Source organism: Cetorhinus maximus, chromosome 24 (assembly GCF_964194155.1).
Source record: "Cetorhinus maximus chromosome 24, sCetMax3.hap1.1, whole genome shotgun sequence".
Lineage (NCBI taxonomy): Eukaryota > Metazoa > Chordata > Chondrichthyes > Lamniformes > Cetorhinidae > Cetorhinus > Cetorhinus maximus.
In genome coordinates this window covers 29408062-29425324 of record NC_135902.1, presented here as the reverse complement: position 1 = coordinate 29425324, position 17263 = coordinate 29408062, and the positions used below count along the sequence as shown (strand labels likewise).

Sequence of the window (17263 nt, the reverse complement as noted above, 5' to 3'; positions counted from 1 at the left end):
TCCTTCTCACAAATTACATTCCAACCCAGGTTGGTGTCCTCAGCAAGGGCATGCTTACCTTCTGTAATCACAATCTTTCCCTGAGTGTGTGCGTGTGTGTCTATATGAGTGTGTGAGTGGGTGTGGTTGTGAATACATTCAGGTGTTGAATAATAAACATACATCTTCCTTTTTTAAATTACAAGAAAAACTGTCATTTGTCTGTCTTGAACAGTTACAGCACTCGGGGTTAAAACACTTCTTTCCCTTTAAAACACTTGGTCAGTCGAAAGGTGGGAAAAGGGGGAACCATCCCTATCATCTCTCCCCTGTATGTTACAAGTGTCACAGTAGCCTTCACTGCTACAAGCAGCACAATGCAAGCCCTGGTGTGGGATTCCAACTCTTCCTCCAATTCAGTGAGATTCAGCTTCTGACTCGGGATACATGCATACTTGAAAGGCTGTTGTGCCCTTGCCTTCTTTGACCTTAATTTACAGCCTGTGCAGGTATCTGTTACCTTCCTTGATGTTGCTGCTGCTCCTGATTTGAGAAACTCCTGTAACCCGTGTTCAGCAATTGAGAACAAGTTTATCCTGTAAAACAGATTCTTTTCTCCACAAGCTCAATCTGCAAACTTATTTCACAGGCAAACACTACCCAAAATAGCCAAAAACTTGGCTCTATCTCTAAACCTAAAGCCAAAAATGATTAACCAGAGAATTACCATAATGGAGGTGAGGACTCCTTTAAGTACCATTTGTGAAAGCTACTTGCCAATTGCATGACTTGCTGAGACTGGTAAGAAAGCAATGCATCAGGTGTACACAAATACCAATTTAACAAAGATGTTCTGAGCCATGCAAAGGACCCTTGCTGACATAATGCATTCCAGATAGTTGGCAGGGACGCCTACGTATCCCTGAAACAAAATCGGGTCATTGGGTGTACCTCCAGCGCATTTCTGGTGCTGCAAAAATTCATTTGTGTGTGGCCCATTTTGGATTTTGAAAATGCGCGAAACACATACTAATTTCTAACCAGTTGCTTCTTCAGATTCAACAATGAAAACTTTATGCTGATAATCATAGAACATAGAAACATAGAAAATAGAAGTCGAATTAGGTCATTTGGCCCTTCAAGCCTGCTCCACTATTCAAAATGATCATGGTTCATCCTCTATCTCAATGCCATACTATTGTTTTCTCCCCATACCCCTTGATGCCTTTAGAGTCCAGAAATCTATCTATTTCCTTCTTAAATATATTCAGTGACTTGGCCTCCACAGCCTTCTGTGGTAGAGAATTCCACAGGTTCACCACCCTCTGAGTGAAGAAATTTCTCAGTCCTAAATGGCCTTCCCCGTATCCTGAGAATGGGACCCCTTGTTCTAGACACCCCCAGCCAGAGGAAACATCATCCCTGCATCCAGTCTGTCCAGCCCTGTCAAAATATTATACGTTTCAATGAGATCCCCTCTCATTCTTCTAAGCTCTAGTGCATACAGGCCTAGTCGGCCCAATCTCTTCTCATACGACAATCCTGCCATCCCAGGAATCAGTCTGGTGAACCTTTGCTGCACTCTCTCTATGGCAAGTATATCCTTTCTTAGGTAAGGTGACCAAACTGCACACAATACTCCAAGTGTGGGCTCGTCAAGGCCCTGTATAGCTGCAGTGAGACATCCTTGCTCCTGTACTCAAATCTTCTTGCAATGAAGACCAACATACCATTTGCCTTCTTAACTGCTTGCTGCACCTGCATGCTTACTTTCAGTGATTGGTGTACAAGGACACCTAGGTCCCTTTGTACAACAACATTTCCCAATTTTTCACCATTTAAATAATACTCTGCCATTCTGTTTTTCCTACCAAAGTGGATAACTTCAAACTTATTCATGTTATACTGCATCTGCCATGTATTTGCCCACTCACTCAACTTGTCTAAATTGAAGCCTCTTAACATCCTCCTCACCACTCACATTCCCACCTAGTTTTGTGTCTGATTGCTACTGACAATTTCACATTTCCATTAATTTCAGTGAGATTAACCATAGCTGGTATTACAAAATTCACAGTAAACATGGAACAAACTGATTTGATTTAATGAGAAAGCTTTCAAAATTTGACAATATTGTCATCTCAGTTCTCTAGACATAGACTTGCTTGGTTACAGCCAGTTATTTGAAGATGCTGCAACTTTACACTGAAATGGTTTCTTGAAGTACCATGAAAATGTATTTTATGGCATTTAACATTTTATAAAAAAATGAAAAGTTGTTTTGTATATTGCATTTGCACTTTGACATGGCTTTTATGGTTTTCATCCTAAAATGTACAATGTAAAAAATTCCGTTCCAATTATTTAATATGTTCATAAATCAGTTACACACTGGGGGGTTTAATTTGCTCTGGTAGTATACTGGTTAACTGGTTGCTATAATAGTCTTTTGTGTTCTAATAGTTACTAACTTGCTTATTTTAAATGACTTAATAATTGTTCAAAAATAGTACATGATGGCATTTTACAGAAGCCTTTTATCCAGTGCGCCGCTAGAGCAAATTAAATATTCTTATAGATTCAAAATGGAACTATAATGTATTATACCTGAGAAAAAACACTAAAATAGCTATTCCACATCAGGGCACAATGTAGTCATCATTTTATCCTTACCAATATGACTGCTTTGAAAGAAAACTATCAAAGACGCTAATCGATCCTCAGAGGAAGCTGAAGGTGATAAAGTTTCCTCTAAATTCATGGCCTCTCCAATATAATTAAAATGCTAATTAGATATAAACTGTCTCCATAGTTCATGAAATAAAACCAAAAGCACTCGCTCCAAGCACCAGAGGCTCTACTTGCAGTAAACTCATTTGCTTTGCATGAGTATGTTAGATCTGGTAACCAAATGGAAATCTAAATACTGATATTCATTTGAGAAAATACTGATGCTGAAAAATGCTTTCTTAGTGCACAGTGGAATAGGCCAAATTCTGTGCCTTTAGAAATAAAGTTAGCAAGAAAACCAGTCAAGCATCTCACAGCACATTCAAAATACCTACAGCATTTCAAATTAGATTAAAAGATATCATTGGCAACTCTGTACACAAGTGCAGAATATCTGTTCAATATTATTTAGTTTTTCATGAAAGTCGACTGGCATATTAAACCAAAAAGATCAAACCCACCAAACTTATCTCAGCAGTTTTCTATCCTTACTTCCATATCCAACAGGTTGTAAAGTAGAATATTCATAAGCTACTAACCATCTAGTTCAGAGGCATTCAAAAGCCTGGCTCTCAATAGACACATAGAAACTGGGAGCAGGAGTAGGCCATTCAACATGATCATGGCTGATCCCCTATCTCAACGCCATATTCCCACTTTCTCTCCAAACCCCTCGATGCCCCCTAATATCCAAAAACGTATCCATTTCTTTCTTGAATATACTCAGTGGCCTCCACAGCTTTCTGTGGTAGAGAATTCCACAGGTTGACCACCCTCTGAGTGATAAAATGTTTCCTCATCTCAGTCCTAAATGGCCTACCCCATATCCTGAGACTGTGGCCCCTGGTTCTAGACTGCACCACCAGGTGAAACATCCTCCCTGCATCCAGTCTGTCTAGCCCTGTTAGAATTTTATATGTTTTGATCGGATCCCCTCTCATTCTTCTAAACTCTAGTGAATACAGGCCCAGTCAAAACAATCTCTCCTCATACAACGGTCTTGCCATCCCAGGTGTCAGCCTAGTGAACTTTTGCTGCACTCCCTCTATGGCAAGTATATCCTTTCTTAGGTGGGGAGACCAAAACGGCACGCAATACTCCAGGTGTGATCTCACCAAGGCCCTGTATAACTGCAGTAAGACAACCCTACTTCTGAACTCAAATCCCCTTGTAATGAAGGCCAACTACCATTTGCCTTCCTAATTGCTTGCTGCACCTGCCTATTTACTTTCATTGACTGGTGTACAAGGACAGCCAGATCCCTTTGTAAATCCACATTTCCCAATATATCACCATTTAAATAATACTCTGCCTTTCTGTTTTTTACACCGAAGCGTATAACTTCACATTTATCCATGTTATACTGCATCTGCCATGCGTTTGCCCATACATACAACTTGTCTAAATCGCCCTGAAGCCTCCTTGCAACCTCCTCACAACCTCACCTATTTTGTGTCGTCAGCAAACTTGGAAATATTGCATTTGGTTCCCTCATCAAAATCATTTACATATATTGTGAATAGCTGGGGCCCAAGCACTAATCCCTGTGGTACACCACAAGTCACCACCTGCCACCCAGAAAAAGACCCATTTATTCCCACTCTCTGTTTCTGGTCTGTCAACCAATTCTCAATCCATACCAGTATATTACCCCCAATCCCATGTGCTTTAATTTTGCCCCCTAGCCTCTTATGTGGGACCTTATCAAAATCTTTCTTGAAATCCAGATACACCACTGGTTCTCTCTTATCTATTCTACTAGTTACATCCTCAAAAACTCCAATAGATTAGTTAAGCATGATTTCCTTCCATAAACCCATGCTGACGTTGTCTAATCCTGTTAATGCTTTCCAAGTGTCCTGTTACCACATCTTTTATAATAGACTATAGCATTTTCCCCACTACTGATGTTAGGCTAACTGGTCTGTAATTCTCTTTTTTCTCTCCCTCCTTTTTTAAATAGTGGGGTTACATTTGCCACCCTCCAATCTGTAGGAACTGCTCCAGAGTCTATAGAATTTTGGAAGATGACTACCAATGCATCCAATATTTCCAGGGCCAGTTCCTTTAGTACTCTGGGATGTAGGTTATCAGGCCCTGGGGATTTTTCAGCCTCTAAACCTATTAATTTCTCTAGCACCACTTTTTTTTACTAATATTGATTTTCTTCAATTTCTCCCTTTCACTTGACCCTTGGTTCCCTAACATTTCTGGGAAATTATTTGTGTCCTCTTTTGTGAAGACAGAACCAAAATATGTGTTCAATTCTTTGGTCATTTCTTTACTCTCCATTAATTTCCCCGTTTCTGACTGCAAATGACCTACATTTGTCTTTGTTAATCTTTTTCTCTTCACATATCTCCAGAAGCTTTTACAGTCATTTTTTATGTTCCCTTCAAGTTTATTCTCATACTCCATTTTTCCCTTCTCGATCAATCTTTTTGTCCAATTTTGCTGAATTCTAAACTGCTCCCAATCCTCAGGCTTGCTGCTTTTTCTGGCAATTTTATATGTCTCCTCTTTGGATCTAATACTATCCCTATTTCTTTTGTAAGCCATGGTTGAGCCACCTTTCCTGTTTTATTTTTGCCCAGACAGGAATGAATAATTGTTGTAATTCATGCATACATTCCTTAAATATTAGCCATTGCCTATCTACTGTCAACCCTTTTAGTAAGGTTCCCCAATCCATCATTGCCAACTCATGCCTCATACCCTCGCAGTTCCCTTTATTTAGACTCAGGACCCTAGTTTTGGATTCAACTTCTTCACTTTCCATCCTAATGGACAATTATATCATTTTATTGTCGCTCTTCCCCAAGATTGTTAATTAACCCTTTCTCATTGCACAATACCCAGTCTAGGATAGCCTTCTCTCTGGTTGGTTCCTCAATGTATTGGTTTAAACACCATCACGTACACACTCCAGGAAATCCTCCTCCACAGTATTATTGTTAGTTTGGTTTGTCCAATCTATATGTGGACTAAAGTCACCCATGATAACAGTTGTACCCTTATTGCATGCATCTCTGATTTCCTGCTTAATGCATTCCCTTACATCTCCATTACTGTTTGGGGGCTTATAGACAACCCCCACTGTTTTCTGCCCCTTGGTGTTTCTTATCTCCACCCAAATAGATTCCACATCATGATTTTCTGAGCAAATATCCTTCCTCGCTATTGCATTGATTTCCTCCTTTACTAACAAAGCTACCCCACCTCCTTTCCCAATTTGTCTGTCCTTCCTAAATATTGAATGCCCTTGGATGTTCAGTTCCCATCTTTGGTCACCGTGCAGCCATGTTTCCGTAATTGCAACTATATCATAACCATTTATATCCATTTGCGTTCTTAATTCATCTACTTTATTGTGAATGCTCCGCGCATTAAGATACAATGCTTTTAGACTTGTCTTTTTAACTTTGTTAGTCATCTTAGCTTTATTTTGCACTATGGCTCCATTTGTTTTTCGCCCTTGTTTTTTCTGCCTTCCACTTTTGCTTCTTACTTTTCTGTCTTTCATTTCTATCCTTGTTTCCCCCTCCTCTGTCTCCCTGCTCAGGTTCCCATCCCCCTGCCATTCTAGTTTAAACCCTCCCTGACCATCAAATCAGTTTACAGCAAGCTATGCTTTCTGTGTTCTACACATAAAGTTCAATAGAAAACTAAGTCACGCTAAGATACTTGATTTTTATTTAGAAATACGATAAAATAGGCCAATGACTGTTGATGTGGTATGTGGCAGTCTGCTGTCACCGTTTATGTAGAGGATCTCGCTGTGGACCTCAAGGGATCTGTCTCTATGTCAGCTATACTAAGTAAGATATTGAGGCTGTCGAGGGTTCCAGTCGAACACAAGTATCTGAAGTTTATTACTATCAACAACTAAATAAAGCTCTGCACAGATCTTGATTTGGCTGGGTCCTAACAGTTACATAGGCCGATTACTTGACTATATGCCTGATTCATAAGATCTACATAGAGTCTTGCTGATACAGGGTCACAAGCAATATTGAACATCTGCGATGAAGAGCACAAGCATTAGTGAGCATCTAACATGGAGACTGTACTTTTATACTCCAGCCTCATGCATGGTGATGTCACAGTGATGCCACTATGTAGATTCTTAAAGGTATATGTCATTGTCTGCATTGGCATGCGTACAATATCACAACACCTGTGACTGCGAGCAGGCTTCAGTAAAACAATTGATTCTCCACTTTACTCCAATTAGATGTGAAATGAAACAAGAGCTCTCTGAATCTACGGGTTTCTCACCTGCAATTGAAGCTTTCTTTATATAATGGTGGGAGAGGGGAGCTGGCGTGAATGTATTGACTGTTTTGCATATTCTAACTTCATGAGTGGCAAGGGCAGGCAGTGGGAAGAACCACAACCCACTCCTGCCAGCAGGTGGCCCTGTCTATTTTGAAGATTGGGCCTCAATACTACACTGTAAGTGAGCTGGCAACTCTGTATGGGCATCCCACTGCAACTCTCTGGCAGTGAGTGCCATGGAGGTCAACCTGATCATAAAGCAGGTAGATCTAGGACTGCGGGAGTGGGGTCTGGTGGGAGACAATCACGTAGTGGTCTGGGGAGCCCAAAGGGACATCAGCCTACATTATTCTTAAAGAGCTTGGAGGAACACTTCTGCTCAATCTGGCCCACAAAAAATAATTATGTTACTTGTGCCTTTGGTGTCCACCTTGGATGAATGCGTACGATGCATGCTTCACCCTCCTCTAAATTGCATTGTGCTCCTCTGTACATCATATGACCTCAATTTGCATACAGTAATGAGGCTTCCACCGGACTCAGGCAGGCGCCTGGGCTGTACAGGGTTTATGATGTGATGGTGCTCAGCGATTTTAACTCTGCAATTCCGTCTGGTAGCTGGAAGTAAATTTGTCCCTCTAATTCTCTGTCATTGTACAGATATTAATTACCGAGTGTATCCTCTAAGAAGTACTTTCCATGGATGCTATTTTACCTCCAAAGTAGGTGATACCCATGAGTTATCCTGAGGAAAGGTAGCAGACATAATAGATGGGGAGGAGGTGGCGTAGTGGTATTGTTGCTGGACTAGTAATCCAGAAACCCAGGGTAATGCTCTGGGGACCTTGCAGATGGTGGAATTTGAATCCAATAAGAATCTGGAATTAAAAGTCTAATGATGACCATGAAACCATTCTCGTAAAAACCCATCTGGTTTACTAATGTCCTTTAGGGAAGAAAATTTGCTGTCCTTACCTGGTCTGGCCTACATGTGACTCCAGATCCACAGTCATGTGGTTAACTCCTAAATACTCTCTTAAATGGCCTAGCAAGCCATTCACTTGTATCAAACCAACCACTACAGAAAATTGGATAAGGAACAAAATCAGATGGATCACCTGGCATTGACCAAGGCAACGGAAACGACAACGGCAAAATCAGCCCATCAACCCTGCAAAGTCCTGCTTACTAACATCTGGGGCCCTTGTGCTAAAATTGGGAGATGTCTCACAGGCTAGTCAAACAACAGCCTGACATAGTCATACTCACCAAATCATACCTTACAGACTGGTGTCCCAAATACCACCATCACTGCAAAGGCAGTGGCACAGTGGTATACAGTCAGGAGGGAGTTGCCCTGGGAGTCCTGAACATCGACTCAGGACCACATGAGGTCTCATGGCATCAGGTCAAACATGGGCAAGGAAATCTCCTGCTGATTAGCATGTTCTGCTCCCCCTCCCACGCCACCCCTCACCCTCAGCTGATGCATCAGTACTGCTCCATGCTGAACATTACTTGGAAACACTGAGGATGGTAAGGGCGCAGAATGTACTCTAGGTGGGTGCATCACCAAAAGTGGCACGGTAAACTGAGCTGGCTGAATGTTAAAGGGCATAGCTGCTTGATTGGGCCTGCGACAGTTGATGAGGGAAACAGAAGAGGTTGGTTCATGGTTCACTACTCACTGACCCTCAATTTGGTTTCCGCCAGGATCACTCAGCTCCTGACCTCATTACAGCCTTAGTTCAAACATGGAAAAAAGAGCTGAACTCAAGATGAGGTGAGAGTAACTGCCCTTGACATTAAGGCAGCATTTGACTGGATGTGGCATCAAGGAGCCCTAGCAAAACTGAAGTCAAGGTTGTTGGAGGTCAATCATCTCAGTTACAAAACATCACTGCAGGAGTTCCCCAGGTTAGTGCCCATGGTTCAACCATCTTCAGCTGCTTCACCAATGACTTTCTTTCCATCATAAGGTCAGAAGTGGGGGTGTTCGCTAATGATTTGCACAATGTTCAGCACCATTCGCGACTCCACAGATTCTCCACGGAAGCAGTCCATGTCCAAATGCACAAAGGTCTGGTCAATATCCAGGCTTGGGCTGACAAGTGGCAAATAACATTCACGCCACACAAGTGCCAGGCAATGACCATCTCCAACATGAGAGAATCTTGACATTCAATGGCATTACCATCACTGAATCCCCCACTATCAACATCCTGGGGTTACCACTGACCAGAAACTGAACTGGACTAGCCATTTAAAAACTGTGGCCACAAGAGCAGGTCAGAGGCAAGAAATTCTGCGGCAAGCAATTCACTACCTGACTCCACCATCTACAAGGCACAAGTCAGGAGTGTGATGGAATACTCTCCACTTGCTTGGGTGAGTGCAGCTCCAACAACACTCAAGAAGCTTGACACCATCCAGGACAAAGCAGCCCACTTGACTGGCACCCCATCCACCACCTTCAACATCCACTCCTGCCACCACCGACGCACAGTGGCAGTAGTGTGTACCATCTACAGGATGTACTGTAGGAACTCACCAAGCCTCCTGAGGCAGCACCTTCCAAACCCACGACAGCTACCATCTGGAAGGACAAAGGCAGCTGACACATGGGAACACCGCCACCTGGAAGTTCTCCTCATAGTCACTCACCACTCTGACTTAGAAATATATTGCCGTTCCTTCACTGTCACTGGGTCAAAATCCTGGAACTGCCTTCCTAACAGCACTGAGGGTGTGCCTACACCACATGGACTGCAGTGGTTCAAGAAGGCAGCTCACCTCCACCTTCTCAAGGGCAACTAGGGATGCGCAATAACTGCTGGACTAGCCAGTGATGCCCACGTCCCATGAGTGAATAAAAAAGTACTACAGTGACTGACCTTGTTGCAAGGTTTATACAGCTTTTCTTTTGGTCTCTTTCTAATGTTATGATTAGCAATCCAACACAATATCCCTCTCTTGCATTGTCAGTCATCTCTGTCATAGCACCAACATTTTTTTCCTTATTTCCAAAGTCTGTATCACGTTTATCCACATTTGCTTGCTTTTGAGCTGTAAATCACACAACAATAACTTTGCATGAGAACAAAAGACCTAAAACCTTATTTAACATAAATGGATGTGTTAAAGCCCTAACTGGTGCTTAAACAAAGAAGACAGAGGGAATATAACGCTGGCCAACTAAAATAAAACTCACATTCATGGGTATAATCAGTAGAGTTATCACACAGTTACATCGTGAAATTATGGGACTAACTTTAACCTAACCCACTTGGCGGGAAGCTGATGGAAACAAAGGCAGCCCCCGGTTTACACATCATCTGGTTTTACACACTACTGAAGTCAGCCTTGCAGTTATCGTATGGAGAAATAGCAATTTGATCCCCCATTTGCCAGGGAGTTTCCAATCTCAGGCATTCCATGCAGGGAAGCACTGAATTAAAGCCTTTAAAAGGTGATGTAATCAGACAAACTATTTTGACACAACAGATAATGCTAGCTGAACTATGGGTTCCAAGCAGTACAAGATAAACAATGAACTATCTATAAAGCACTACAGAAAGGAAAATTGGACACACTGTAAAATGGATAGTCAGTTCTCTACCTTTGTGCTGTACTGAAGTTGAATTTCATTATTAATGCATCAATATACCAGTTTCAGCAGGGTTGTTTGTCTCTAATATAATGTATTGTAGGTCTAGAAACCTCTGCTGAACTTGTTAATGGATGAAATGAATCACCTCAAGGATCCAGACCAGGAATATACATCCTTTGTCCAAATCAAGGGGAAGATGTGGGAGTTATATCATATGCACTCTCCCTGCCACCCCGCCCCAGCACTGCCCTCCAACCCCCCCAAACTGCTAGGATGTGTAATATTGCCTTGTGGAGCTGAAAGAGGCAGTCTGCCATCTTCAATCAACCGAACAGCAGCAGAACCAGAGCTTTGTCCAGGTGTAGAATGCCTGGCCCTCATCTACAATGTTTCTATGAGAACTGCTGTACCAATGCCTACAAGATTAGTTAATCCCTACAGGCGCATCTCATCGTGGAAGTCATTTCTACTAGAAAAGTGAATTATCCAGCATCAGTCTTCAACCAGCTGACTCTGAAACAATACACCATTGGATTTTGATTCCAGACTCTGGACTCACATGAAACGATAATTCTTATCTTCTCTGTGGTGTTTGTCCTGTACCTCTTTCTTTTCCATATCCCTCTTTTATTGTATGAGTGTACCAGGGGCTACATAGTGACAGCCCCTCCCATGTTTTGTGTGTGTGCAAAATAAATTAACCCTTTTAGTTCACCCTATCTCAAGTACGCTGTGGAATTATTAACAGGATTCAATCACTCCAAAAGAGAGGGGTTGGGGAAAATACGCCACCACTTATAAAGGGGGAAATCAAAAATCAAGAACAACTTTCTGTTTGCCTTTCTGGGTAAAGGAGAAATCAGGGCTGTTTAAATTGCAACCCCCGCCATCCTCACACCATCCGTAACAGTGGCTGTAAACTTGCTGTACCTTAACTGCATGGATTGCTCTAAGCAGCAGGTCACAGTGTAAACTGTGTTATAGTAGTATAGGATTCTGTAGAAATTTTAAAATTGAGTTTTTTGAAAAAACAATAACAACTTGAGATGAAAGCATGAATAGAATTTAATGTTAGCACAACTCCTTTAATCTCAATTCCCAGATTCTGGGAACTGGTCTTTCCTGTGGCTGCTGTCAACAATGGCAACAAACAGTTGTCCAGTAGGAACAAAAAACAGAAAATGCTGGAAAAACTCAGCAGGTCTGGCAGCATCTGTGGAGAGAGAAACAGAATTCACTTTTCGAGACCATATGATCCTTCTTCAGTCTTCTTCAGAGTTTGAATTTTTCCAGCATTTTCTGTTTTTGTTTCAGATTTCCAGCATCTGCAGTATTTTGCTTTTATCTTAGTGATCCAATAGGTGTAATTTTGGCAACGTGAGAGGTGCTGATTTTTTTCTCCTGTCTTCAATTCATGCAAAGATGGGCTGACCTAGAATAAAAAGATATTCTATCTAATAGCCAGTTCTCAGGTGACAGGCAGTCTTAGCAGTCTAACCATTGAGCAGTTGGAGCCCTACAACTTCCCAATGTTCAAATTTTCTGTATACTTTAATGCAAAGATGATAAATGTTACTGTATTGAAACATAAGCTCACACGGCATGGCAAGTATTTCACAATCAGCACAAATGAGCAGCAACAGACATGCAGTTGATCAGTCTTCTATTTATCACCTCTGTGGGCAAGTTTCAAAATCAGCCCAGGCTGTTAGGATCTAAAATTCTCTCTGTTAGTCATAGAATAATTGCGAGTGTGGGAGGTAGAAATGTCAGATTGATGCAGCAGTGTGACTCTCGTTTGAGATTAGGGTTAGGGTTAGCATTGCAGTGTAATAAAGAGAGAGCTTCACTCTATCTAACTCATATTTTACCTAACCTGAGGTTGCTTGATGCCACCATTAGCTATGCTTTGAGGCACCATTAAAAAAATGCAATAAATGAATGCATAGAATACCAAACTTAAACATAATTCCTACATGTAACATCATATTTTGAGTTGAAAATTATGAGAAGAATACATTCCAAGGAGGAAATTTAGGGCCAGGATTTTGAGGTTGGCAGGCGGGCCTGGGAGTGGCCAGGAAATGGCCCGTTGTCCACAATCAGCCCCTGAACGTGATTTGACGCTGGTGAGCCAATTAAGGTCTGCCGAATGTGAACAGCGGCTCTCCAATGGTCGGGGAGGGATGGGTGGAGGTGGGGGCTTGTCGGCTGCCGGGTTACCATTGGACCCGGCGGCTGGTTTAAAACAGGCACAGTCAGGCACTGGAAAGCTGCCGGCGACAAAGATATCTTCGGTGTTGTCAGCAGGAGAGTAAAAAGTATGGATACAAATGCGGCTGCAGATGCCAGGCAGGAGGACAGGTTGGGTGGGCACTCGGCACTCCGTTTTTCTGATGAGTGCCTCGCGGTCCTCCTGGAGGAGGTGGCTGCCAGGAGGGACACCCTTGTCCCCAGAGATGGGAGGAGGAGGCCACCGCACCTTACAAAAAGAGCTTGGGAGGAGGTGGCAGTGCTGGTCAGCAGCCATGATGTTGTGTGGTGCACCTGGGTCCAGTGCTGCGAGAGGTTTAACAATCTGCTGCGCTCAGGAAGGGTGAGTACAGTGTTGGCATGGATCAGTGCGGAGGTGTTAAGGACTGGCCATCCTCCCATGGAGCTCAGTTAGAGCCTGAGTGTCAATTGTCAATGACGCCAGAGCTGGCCAAGGGAGTGAGCCCTGGCTGCATGGACTGAGTGCCTTGCAGCTCGAAGGCCACGACTTGGATGTGCCCTCCAAAGTGCTCGTCAGGTGGGGTTGGCCAGGCTGCAATGGCACTGCAGGTAGAGAGTGGACTAATCCATGCTCCTCTATCCTTTCAGGAGAAGAGGACCCAAAACAACATCGTAAGGTCGCGGACCGGCGGAGGCACTGCTAACCTCCTAATCCTAACCAGATACGAGAGGGAGGCCTTAGAGCGGGAGAAGCGCCATGCACCTTGGTCAACTGGCTGTGGAGATGCTGGGGTGTCAGACGAAGGTAAGAGTGCAGTTCACAGAGGTGAGAGTTTTGGATGGTGCAAACATTCTTGTGTAGTCTCATCAATGACGGGAGCCTCAAAACTGGATCCCCCATTGATCATTGAAAGGCGATGGCAACATGATGCTGATCTCCATGGTCTCACCAGGGTGCCTGGCATGTACAGTGGTACCAAGACGTTGCACTCGCATACGTAATTTTAAGGCACCATGAGCACAAGAGGGACTGGTCATGGGCGCTCTTCTGTTGTGCAATGTTTTGTTTATTTTAACTGGTCTGGGTTGAAGACCAGAGAAGGTTCTGTTAACCTGTTTTGGCTGTCAACATGAGATAAATTTTCTTTTGTTGTAATGGCCTGAGTATGCTTCACCTTTTTTATTTAATTGGTGCAGGGTATGCCAGTATGTAATGCTGGATGTGGGTGGCTCGAAACCTTATTGCACAGGCACTGAGTGGATTTTGGGGTCAGGGATCTGGGATGGAGGAGGCAGCCCTGACATGATGTGGTAGCGCTTATTTGGCAACCTAGCTGAAGGAGTATTGGATCGAGGTGACACTGGTGTCCCTGCCTCTCTGGAGGTTACAGAGGTCTGCCTCCACACCCTCAGCGTTCTCCTCACCATGCTCCTCTTCTGACTCTCTACTGGAGTCATCATCTGTGGCCTGTGCAGCTGAGTCAATATCCTCTTCCTTGCCAGTGCCAAATTATGGAGAGCGCAGCATGTGACCACTATCAGTGACACCCGCTCTGGGGTGTATTGTCGTGTTCCCCCTGAATGGTTCAGGCATCAGAAGCGAGTCTTCAGAAGACCTATGGTCCTCTCTATCACTGCCTTGTGGAAGCATGGCTCATGTTATATTGCTGCTCTGCCTCTGTTCTTGGGTGGCGGAGGGGTGTCATAAGCCACCTTTTCAGGGGATAGACCTTGTCACCCAGCAGCCATCCATCCAGTCGGGCTGGAGCACTGAAAAGCCTCGGCACCTGGGAGTGTCTCAGGATGTAAGTGTCATGGGAGCTACCAGGTACCTTGCACAGACTTGCAGAACATGCATCCTGTGGTCACACACTATCTGCACGTTCATGGAGTGGAATCCCTTCCTGTTGATGAAGGCATCCAGCTGACCCGCTGGAGACTTGATGGCCACATGTGTGCAAGTCGATCGCATCCAGGATGCGGGGGATCCCAGCAATCGCTACAAAGCCTCTGGCTCACTCAGCCTGGCTGGCCTCGTCCGTATGGAAATGAATGAAAGTTAATACCTGCTTGAACAGAGCTTCTGTCACCAGCTTGCCGCAACCATGGACAGTGGATTGGGAGACTCCACACAGATCCCCCACTGACCCATGGAAAGAGCCGGAGGCATAGAAGTTGAGGGCCACTGTGACATTCAGAGCCACTGGCATGGGGTGTCCACCCACCCACACAGTCAGAGGTGATCTCAAGCCCAATCATCTGACAGATGAAGATCACTGTCTCCCTTGATAGGTGGAGCCTCCATCGGCATTGCACCTCGGACATATTGAGGTAGCTGTGTTGCTGCCTGTAAACCCTGGCAGCAGGATAGTGGCGTCTTCTGCAGCCCCTTCTGCCTTGGACTACCTGCTGGCCCTGTGCCCCCTGTGTCTGTGCCTCTCCTCCCACAGGTCGCTCCCCTGGAGTAAGTCTAGGGTAACAGAAGACTGTCTGATACCTAGAAGGGTCCACACGATCTGAATTCTTCGGGATCCTAGGAGTCACCAAGGAGTCCTGAAATGAAGCCTAGAAATGCTATCAATGAAGCCCCAAACAGAGATGAAGGTGCCGTATACCAGCAGCAAACTATCTACCAAACTCCTCACTACTCACACTGGCAATACTTCTGACCCTTTTATCCCACTCGCAGATGAAGTTTTTGAAATTGGTCGCCTGCCCATTTTGCCCATGTGACGAGGGTGAAATCACACGGGCATTGAAAAATCGGCGTCAATTAACTGGCCTCTTAATTAATGGCGGGCGTGGATCTGGCACCCGTGCGTGCTTGCCAAGTGAAATATCGTGCAATGACATCGGGACTCTCGCCTGACATCATCGAGCACTATTTTACGCTCAAGTGTGTTGGGTGAACGCCCGCTCGCCGAGCAAAAAATTCTGCCCTGGATTAAATCTTATGAATGTATTTATTCCTGGGTAATGGTTACATCAAAAGTATTCTTATGCTTAAAAAGTCAGCAGAAACACAGAGAGACAGAAAGCAAGCACATGTTGAAAGCAAATCCATCACACTGATACACATCTAGAATGCAGACAGCAGAGCTCCAAGGGACCACTTGAGATCACCAGAGCTGATCCACTTCACTGACTTACAGGAGAAATGGAGGATATGCAAAGCTCCACAGGGATTATTTTAAGAACAAATGCTTTCCCTAAATATCTAAACTACCTGAAATACATACAGGGCTAAGTGCTTACTCTGGAGTTCCATCATCCATTAAAATTGTATCTTACACAAGCAGACTATAACAAACCTATTTTCAAAATCTGCATTAATAAAGTATAGCTATTTTTCTCATTTTGCTATCAATGTAGCATACTTGATAGTTTCCTGGTTCAGAATTAAAATAATTAGCCTTGATTAAACCCATGTCTATATATTCAACAACTATACCCCTGCCCTGTACCACGTTAAGGGCTGGATTACATGCTCCCCCTCTAGCAGGTTTGAAGGTTGCCCCCAATGCAAATTCACCAGTGGTGGGGACGGCGTTGGGCTCTTGGCAATTGAGACTCTTAAATGGGCAACTAATGCCTACTTAAGGACCTCATCCCACTACCAGTGGGATTTAACTGGCAGTGGAAGAGGCCAATGCCAGTTGGACAACCTGGCAGGTTTCCCTGCATGGGCTGGTGGCAAGCAGGGGAGGGGTGGGTCTCCCCCCAAAGTGTTACTCCATTTCTCCTCTCCCCTGTGGCCTTTCCAACCCGGCCCACCAATCCCTTTGCTGGGGCCCGGCAAGACGTCCAAACACTGACAGCAGGATCCAGTAGGCTCACCTCCTCAAACCTGCAGTGCAGTACCATCAGTGGCCACCACTCCCAGTGGTGCTGCCAGTAATGGAGAGCTGCAGGCTTCGGATTGTCCAGCAGCTCTCTGAGACGGGACTTGCTGTCCCTGAGGGGTGGAAGTCCTGCCTCATGTCTATTAACAGCTAATCGGCTGTTAAAGGTCTGTGGAGCGGGCTCTCCCCTCAAGCTTTTTAGCTGAGGGGTGCGGGAACCACAGTGACCCCTAAAATCCAGTCCTAAGACTTTGTATAAGCAGTTCAATTATGTTCTTTATAGAAAAAAATGAAAGCACATATTCACAGTATTTATTTTCAAGAATTAATAGACAGGGGCAGATGAGTTAAAGTTTCACAAGACAAAATGCAATCTTATCTGGATTTTAATTGTAACTTGAATTGGACTACAAAATATGTAAGTCAGAATTGTTGGTTTTTAATCATTTTCCCACTGATTAACTAACATCTAAAACCCCTAGTTGATGGATTTCATCTTCATAAAGAACATTGCAATATTTCTCACACTGAAAAATCTATACTGTGGCAGATAATATTCATGAAAGATGTCCCTGCTGGCTGGATGCATTTGGCAATAACAACATTTTAA

General features: G+C 43.9%; 1 protein-coding gene across 1 annotated transcript in view; it reads right to left on the bottom strand.

The window, feature by feature from the left end:
- The window catches only part of mgat5b (alpha-1,6-mannosylglycoprotein 6-beta-N-acetylglucosaminyltransferase B), a 1185562-nt gene that overhangs the window by 573981 nt on the left and 594318 nt on the right, over positions 1–17263 (bottom strand). Inside the window, exons 9-10 of the mRNA XM_078570583.1 lie at positions 6329–6343; positions 6057–6086 (exon numbers count right to left, since the gene is read on the bottom strand). Coding sequence (XP_078426709.1) covers positions 6057–6086; positions 6329–6343 — 45 coding nt within the window. The remainder of the gene's footprint in view (positions 1–6056; positions 6087–6328; positions 6344–17263) is intronic.